The sequence below is a fragment of the Protobothrops mucrosquamatus genome, unplaced genomic scaffold, assembly GCF_001527695.2.
Source record: "Protobothrops mucrosquamatus isolate PMUCROS unplaced genomic scaffold, P.Mucros_1.0 scaffold1265, whole genome shotgun sequence".
Taxonomy (NCBI): Eukaryota; Metazoa; Chordata; class Lepidosauria; order Squamata; family Viperidae; genus Protobothrops; species Protobothrops mucrosquamatus.
Genome location: NW_015387471.1, coordinates 297,162 through 305,990, shown reverse-complemented (window position 1 = coordinate 305,990; position 8,829 = coordinate 297,162). Strand labels below are relative to the sequence as shown.

At 41.9% G+C, this 8,829-nt stretch overlaps 1 protein-coding gene across 1 annotated transcript; it reads left to right on the top strand.

Annotated features, from left to right (window-relative positions):
* Positions 1-2,067: 2,067 nt before the first annotated feature.
* On the top strand, positions 2,068-6,994 carry DAZAP2 (DAZ associated protein 2). Its single transcript, XM_015821164.2, has 4 exons — positions 2,068-2,266; positions 4,774-4,895; positions 5,566-5,808; positions 6,487-6,994. The coding sequence occupies exons 1-4, from the start codon at positions 2,254-2,256 to the stop codon at positions 6,613-6,615; spliced, it is 507 nt and encodes a 168-aa protein (XP_015676650.1). The 5' UTR covers positions 2,068-2,253; the 3' UTR covers positions 6,616-6,994.
* Positions 6,995-8,829: the final 1,835 nt, after the last annotated feature.

Genomic DNA, 8,829 nt, shown 5'->3' with positions numbered 1-8,829 from the left:
AGGAAAGAGGATTCAGAAGTCTGTCTACAAGGCCAGGTGGAGACATTCGCACAGCATCTGTTGGACAAAATCATTCACAATCATTCCAGGTTGGATGCCAATTTTGGTCCAGGTCCAGGGGAGATGTTGAGGTACTGTCTTGATTGGTTATCTGGGAACAGTTTGATCTTGTTGAACCTGAAGAAGTGGACAAGGTGCTTAGAATAGTGAGCCTGCTACTTAGATCCCTGCCCTCATGCTAGTGGCGGCTGTCCAAAAGGTCTTGTGTGGTTGCATCTTAGTGGTGGTTAATTCTTCCTTGAAAGAGGGATTGGAACAAAGCATAATTGATTTGCCCCCCTCCTCAAGAAGCCATCACTGGATCCTACTACACTGGACAGTTTTTGTCCAGTATTGTGGACAAGATGGTTGCAAAGTATCTTTAGAGCCCTGGATGAAGCATATTATCTGGACTCCTTTCAGTTGGGATTTAGACCTGAATTTGGAATGGAAATGGCACTGGTCATATTTTTGGATTATCTGTGCTGGGAATGGGACGAGATAGTCCATCTGTCTTTCCTCACCATAATCTCTTGCCAGCCTTCCACACCACTGGCCACAGTATCCTTCTGGCATGGCTCTCTGGGCTGGGAGTGGGCGGCACAGTACTGTGCTGGTTCTTTTCCTTTCAGTGGAGCTGGTACCAGTACACGGTTGGAGTTAATTGGGAATGAGAGGTCCTGTCTTCAACCCTTATTATATTCCACAGAGTTTGGTACTCTCTTCACTCCTATGAAGCTACTGTATGAAATCATCTGTTGCCACGGGGTAAGATATCATCAGCATACTGATGGTACTTAGTTATATATCTCCACACCTGGCGAACTGTGGTTGATGTCTTATCCTAGTTTCCTGGAGGCTGTAGGGATTTAGATGGGGAACAATATGCTTCAGCTGAACCCTGGCAAGACTAAATGGATCTGGGTTTGTGGTCTTTTTGGCTTTGGGACTTTGTCACCTTTGGTTTTGGATGGGACAGTCTAAAGCAGGGGTAGGCAACCTTGGCTCTTTTATGACTCGTGGACTTCAACTCCCAGAATTCCTGAGCCAGCATAGCTGGCTCAGGAATTCTGGGAGTTGAAGTCCACGAGTCATAAAAGAGCCAAGGTTGCCTACCCCTGGTCTAAAGTAATGGGGATAGTCTGGAATCTGGGGCTCCTTCTTAACCTTAACTGCAGGTGGCAGTCATGGCTAGGAGAGACTTTGCACAGCTTCATGTTGTACACCACTTGCATCCTTTTCTGGATTGCGAGGCTCTACCCACACTCACTCACACCTTGGTCATATCCAGAATGGATTACTATAATGGCTTGTATGAGGAGCTGCCTTTGAAGACTAATTAGATTAGAACCTTCAGCTGGTGCAGAATGTGGCTGCACAAATCGTTATCTGTGTCCCTAAGAGGGCATACATGATACCTCAATTCCCGTTAGCTTCCAGGTGCAATTCAAGGTGCTTGTTTTGAGCTTTAAAGTCCTACATGGCATGGGGTTCCGGTATTTGAAGGACCATCGTTTCCCAATTACATCTACATATCCCACCAGGCCAGGCAGGAACGGTATGCTGTGGGTCGTTTTCCCTCCCTCTCTCCTCCCGGTGAAGTTAGCCCACCTCTGAAAACCTTGAGAAAGGTCTTTAAAACCTGATTTTTGGTGATCCCATGTTGGGGGGGGGGCTGCAAGATGGCTGCATATTAAGTAATATTTGCTCTTTTTTCCTTTTTATGTTTAACCGCTTCATCTGTTTATTTATTTGTTTTTAGGTTGTTGTGGAGCTAACAGTTGTTGTATAAGGCCCAGAGTTCATCTGTTTGTGAGATGGGCGGCTCTATAAACATGGTAAATAAATATATGAATGTGAATGTGTAAACACGAAGGGATAGCTAACAACTGGCAAGGCAGTATTTAGAACAGCTCCCTCGGCTCCCCTCCTCCGCCCGCTGACTGTTCGAGACGGAGCGCCACGCCCCCTCGCCTCTGTGGCCACACCCCTTGACACAGCCGGTCGCTCTTTCCGTTCCGTTCCTCGCGGCAGCGCTGCGGCGTGACGTCACGCGTTGGTAACGTAACCCCTTTCATCAGGGCTGCGGCGACAACAACAAGGAAGTGGTTGAGCGAGGAGGGTCGCCGCCGTTGCTAAAGCTAGCGAGTCGCCTGAACCTTTCGTAGTCGGGTGAACCGTCCTTCTTGTTCGTTCGTTTGCAACGCCGCCATCATGAACAGCAAAGGCAAGAGGCTGATTTCCCCCTCCTCCTCCTCCTCCTCTCCCCCCCACAACCCCACCCAATGGCCTCACCTTTAGCAGGGTCGCTGCTCCTTTAAGGCTACCGCCGCAGTGTTGTTATGTGCGGGCCTACTCAATGACTGGCGGGAGCCCTGACCAATAGAAAGCCGGGCGAAGTCGGGGTGACGGCAATGGGGGAAGGGCTCAGGTTGGGTAGCTATGACGTAACCTTCCTTGGCAGGTTGTTAACCCTTTGGCTGCTGCCCTTGGAACGGGGGGGGGTTCGTGGGCCAAGAGAGCCCTTGCTTTCCCTTTCCAGATGTTCGCCGGAAATAACGGGAGTCCGGAGACACCGCACGGGGAAAGATTTTTTTTTATGGTGGCACAATTTCTCTGGCAATGGAGCCCGTAGGTGCCCCGTGCACGCGAACACTCTGAAATTTGGGAGAAGAGCCCGGTCGCCAGAGCTTTCGGGGGAGGATCGCAGCTTTGACTTGTAGAAGAAAAAAAAAGTCCCTTGAAGTCGACCCTTTGGTGGGAAGCTCCCCTTTTGGCACAGGACCGCAATGGGCAGGCATGGGGCCTAATACTGTGCTCTCTACCCCGTTAGTCCTGAAAAGGATTTAGATGCCAAAGTTCCAGAACTAATAGCCAAACCATTCTTGTTCTGTGTACACAATCCCTGGTGTTACATGGGATGCTTTGAAATGGAGGTAATTTCTCCCCTTGCTTGCAAAGAGTATGCTAAGGGTTTACACACGAGCCCAGGGGCATCGTTTTCTCCTATCAAAAGGTGGCTCTGTCTTATAACGTTCCTTATTTCCTTTGTAAATTTAAGTGCTGTAGGGAGAGGCTGAGGTTGGACACAGGCTGGAAGGATGACTAAAGGGAGAAATTGTGTTTGATCCTCGGGGAGGGGTTTGAGACCAGAATGTGCCCTCCCGCCTTTAGAGTAAAATTGGAAAGAAATGAACAATGAACCACAGAATGCAGAAGCAAATCACAAAACGTGGGAAGGATTCACACGTTCGTTTCTCCTTTTGCTCCTTATTAGGTGTTGCCCTACATTTAATTCATTACTTCTTGGATGAGAGGTGTACTTTTTGTTGGCAGGTCCTAAAAGAAAGGAAAACACGTTGCAGGATCATACTTGGATAGTGGGGGCATGTAAGAGTTGGTTAAAATACTACACTGATAGTTTCATCCTTTTCAGGAAGCAAATCTGGCCAGATTTAGGATTGCATTTGAACTGGTATACCCAAGTTTACAGTTTAATTCTCATGAATTAAAAAAAAATAGAACTGGTTTGGTTCATAGTCCAAACATTGCTCTAAATGGGATATCCTATCTGTTTAAATCCAGCACATTCCAAAATGAAAGAGTACAGTTCAGTAATTTTCTTAAAATGTGCAATGTGGCAGTATAAGCTGTTGAGAATAAAAGTACAAAACATAAATTAAAAAAATTCTGATTAATCTTAAAACATTATGGCCTCTTGAGCTCAGAATATGAACTATTTGGACTTAAGTGACTCTGAGTCACAAAGCTTATTAAATAGTCCCCAGTAAAAAGGGTTGCCCCAACTGAATTAATTTAGCTTATAAATGTATAAATGATTATGAGTTGATGGTATTAACTCTGTATGCCCTTTAGTTATTTCTCATTGCTTCCTATGACTTTTTTCAATACATTATTGCTTAAATGCTACCTACCTACAGAGTATTAATTAAACTATTTTAAGCCACAAAACAATCTGACTGCTTGAGCGTATTGTCCAAATGAAAGCTATATGCTCAGGGATGGGCAACCTAATGAGAGAGCCAACTTAAAATTTCAAGTATAAGGGGCTGGAGGGTAATGTCTAGTTTCTTGTAAAATCTAGTTCCTTATAGCTGAATTCGGCATATGCTTCCTTTGATTGTGTGTGGCAGGCCAGGATGAGGCATTTGAATAGTCTAACTATTTTGGAAATAGCAAAATATAGGCAATTTATTTGGTGTGTGTGTGTGTCAGGGGTAGAACCCTAAAATCTGGGTAAAGGTGCTATATGTGCAATATTGTATATATTGGAAGAAATGCCCATGCACCCTTATAACTATCAAGCAAGCAACTCATTGATTTTGCTTGCTTGATAGTTAAACCAGTGGATTTAAAATAGATTTAGTATCCAATCGAGAGAATGGTTAAGTAATTAATTTGTTGACTTCTGAAAAATATTAATGTTGCCCATGAGATGGCACTGTCCATTTAAAAATACAATGTAATTATTGACTATCTTTGTTCTTAAGCTTAATGGGAGAGCTGGTTTGAATGATATCACCTGGATCTCATCTATGCAGTTTTGCATATTAAAGAATAGCTCTTTTGCTGTTTAGATATATTGTTTTTTGTTTGAAGTTTTTTCTTTCTTTCAGATAAAGCTCCCAAGGAGGGGATTTTCTTATTTCATACACTTCCTGGTCTTTTACAAGAAAGACAATTGTGCTGACATTGATTAATTTCTTTTCTTAGGTCAATACCCTACACAGCCTTCCTATCCAGTTCAATCTCCTGGTAATCCGTCTGTGTTCCCACAGACCATACCACTTTCTCAGGCTCCACCTTATACTGATGCCCCTCCTGCCTACTCAGAAGTATGTACTCCAATCACTTTCTGTTGTAAGAAATAACATAAGACTTTCTGGATCAGATCAAAAACATCTTTTCATTGAGTAAAATAATAGCTGTGATTGATAATTGATGATCCAGACAGGTTACTACCATACTGCTGATTTAGTGACAAGGATGTTCTCTAGAAAGTTTCCAATTCTTTTGGAGATAGTTTTGTCAAATGTTTTCATTGTATGAGTTGTGATTTCATCATATGGAAATTATACATCTGCCTGAGCACTTCAAGGTCCACATGATGATCAAGATACCCCTTGATGCCAAAAGCAGAAGTGTATAACTTCAACTTTAGGTGAATGTAAATGAAAATAATGTTTTATACTGAACCTCTTTCCATTTTTCAAACTGGCACTTAAGACTAACTATGGACTTTGGTTCAGATGCTCTTTTAAAAGTCAAAAGTTTTACAAGGCAAAGGACAAATGAGAGAAAGCTATAGACTTTGTATGTCCTGTTTTGAACTTCCCAGAGATATCTTGTCAGCTGGTCTACATTGATTTATTTTTGCTTAATTTCGAAAGCTTATTTCCATTATCTGTGGCAAAACGTCTTTCTAAGTAGAAACTGGAGCTTTGAGAAGGAGAATTTCCGAGTATAAAGCCATAAGGAATGCTTTATGTGTGCTTTCTTCCTCAGCTGTACCGCCCAAGTTTTGTACATCCCGGAGCTGCCACTGTACCTACTATGTCTGCAGCTTATCCTGGTGCTTCACTGTACCTTCCTATGGCTCAATCTGTAGCTATGGGGCCAATGGGCTCTTCAGTTCCAGTGGCTTTTTATCCTGTTGGCCCTGTCTATCCTCCTGGGTCTACTCTACTTGTGGAAGGTGGCTTTGATTCTGGAGCAAGGTTTGCAACTAGTGCTCCTGCTAATATCCCTGTAAGTAGGCACAGAATATTGTATTTGCTATCTCTGAAAGAGGATTATGAAACTAGTCCCCCTCCCTAACCCTTTCACGATAATAATGGTATATTACGCTGTATGCGCAGTTTCCAAGATGCAAATGAAATCATTTTCTCTATATTTTCACAATTGTAAATACAAAGGATTTTAAGGATTTTTGGCCTCAAGTATTAAGGTGAGATAAACTGTGAGATAAGGCAGGGAAAAGGCCCGCCTGCAAGGGTCCAGTGTCTCTTATGCTTTTATCTCTGTAGACGTTAGTGAGAATAACATAAATACATTTCCTCGAGCTCAAGGTGACACTGAGCATGCTTTTCTGAGGATGCTTTGATCTTGTAGTGAGTCCATCTTTATTGAGGAGTTACCTTTCTGAAAGGATAGCCTGCTTGATTTGCAAACCTAACTTATCTACAGAATTGTCAGGGAAGCAGGTTAAAAAAGATATCCTAGCCTGCTATAGTTTAGTCATCCAACCATACAGTTTGAAATAAAATCTAGCTTAGTGTAACTCATGCATCCTGGACGCCATGCAAGAAGCTTGCTAAAACCGATGTTTGCAGCCCAGCTAGGCAGCCTCTGTCGAATCTGTGGTCTGCATTTTGTTAGCCTGGTCTTACGGCATCCCTCTAATCTGTTGCTGTTGTTCTCTTTCAGCCTCCTCCTCCTGGCTGTCCTCCCAATGCAGCCCAGCTGGCTGTCATGCAGGGTGCCAATGTGCTAGTGACGCAACGGAAGGGCAACTTCTTCATGGGGGGCTCTGATGGTGGCTACACCATCTGGTGAAGGAAGAGGGGGGGCTACATTGGTGTAAAGGGACGACATCACATACTGTCAGCACTTCTCACAATGTAACCGCTTTAGTCGTATTAACCTGGAGTTGCAATTTAGACACATGATGATGCGGGGTGTCTTCCTGGTGCCCTGACCCTTCAGGCACTTTTTCTTTAAAAAACAAAACAAAACAAAGCAAATTTTAAAATACAAAACCATGCAATGGTAGGAGTGCCTCTCTTAAACCTTGGGGGTTAAATTGTGAAATGAATGTGAGCTAAGCTATCAAATTTCCCTTTAGTTCCACCGAGAGAGTGCTTTTCACTGCAGCTCTCTTTCTCTGTGTCTGGCTTTTATTAATCAACTATATATAAAAATGGGGTTGGGGTTGGGGATGAGAAATGGTCGGGGGAGGGAGGAACGGAAGTTGGAAGAAAACTGGCTTCCACATATCAAACGTACAAAGCTTGCAGATCAGATATACCTGTTGCCAATGACTAGGACTAAGATCCATCTTTCCTTTTCCTTAGAATCAATGGTGCTGGGGAGAAAGATAGTCAGACATAATGTTTGGGGGGGGCATCTGTGGCGGATGCCTGTTGGAAGAGTATGATGGGGGGGGCTCAGTTTTCCATTTCAGAACCCCTCGGTTGGTTCCTTCTACTCACCTTTGCTCTCTGTTCCTTTGCTAGGAAAGTATGCAGCTAGAGCGATGTCCCAGGATGTCCTTTTTTATATATTCTTAAGTGATCTTGGACTCCTTTGCACATTAAAAATCTAACTGAAGCCATGTTTTGGTGCCAGAAATACAACATTTCATTAAATGCTTCCTGTATGTTTCAACAAACAAAACAAAAGAGCTTAAAAATAAAACCATTTTTTAAAAAAGGGTGTGGGGGAGGGAAGCAACCCAGTGTCGTAATAACAAAAACTCTTTAAGTGGAATGTTATTCAGGCTAGAGAGACAAAAAAAATGTCTGGTAGTTGTCAATCAGTGTGCAAGTTTGCTGGATTGATGGGGTTTTTTTTGTTGTTTTTTTTTAGATGCAAACATTTAAAAAAGTGAGTTGGGTACAATGAAGTCTTATTAGGATTAAGAAGAATATTTCAGGGATCCTCAATCTTTTGTTGTTGTTGTTGCTTTTGTTTTTATGAATTAAAAAATTATCAGATTTGGTGAATATATTTTATCTTAATTTTCTGTGTGTTGTATGTGTCATGGTCATCCATACAGCTGACTGTTAATGGAAGGTTGGGATTCTAGGTCTCTCTGTAAACACTGTGGTGCACTTAACTTGTGGACTTTTTATACTAAAAACAAGTAGAATAAAGGCTATTTTGAAAATTTGAATAAAGTGACAAAGTTGAATTTAGCCTCTTAAATTCCTGTCCATTGCAATGCTGCAAGTTTTAAAATTGAGTTTGCCTTTGTATCTGTTCCTTTGTTCACGGTGCTGTCAGTGTGAAAAATGATAAATTATATGATATAGGGATGTTATAAACACATGTACTGCTACATAACAATGTTAAGTGTGTCATTAGGAAGCCAGTTAGTATTCTTTCTTTACATTAATGCAGTTAAAACCTCCTCCTTCCATAAAACTGCTATTAGTTCCAGAAAAGAATTGTCATTAAGAGCCATGTATGCGTTCTTTTCTCAGATGACATCAATGTAGAGTGGATTATTTGGGACCGAGTCATGGGAGAGAAAGAGTTAAAACTTTAAAACTTTTCCTTTCCATATGCCACAGTTCCAATAGAAATCTTTCTCCTGCTTCTGTTAATAAGAATACAGTACACCAATATGCTTCTAAAAATGTTCAGAACTGTATGTAGGCCTGAATGCAATGATACAAAAGTAAATATTTTATTTCACTGTTTTCCAAGTATCTTAAAGATAACAATCTTTTGTCAAGCGCTGTTAACATATCAAATTCTTCCTCTTGCTTTCTGAACCTATGACAATATTTGCCCTCATGCAATGCATTTCCATACAAATTATTTCATTATTATTCCTCTTGATATATTGGAAGCTTAGGAATTTCCGTTAGACTGTAAAAGCACATGTTTGAAACTATGAATGCAGATGTTTTTTCACAGAACCAAAGGTTTGACATGCATAGACACTACATTGCGGGCTTAGAATGAATGAATAAAAGACCCATTAAGGAACGTGTGAGAAATATTCCTATTAAGAAGGATTAGGAAAAATAAGGCAGCTCATTT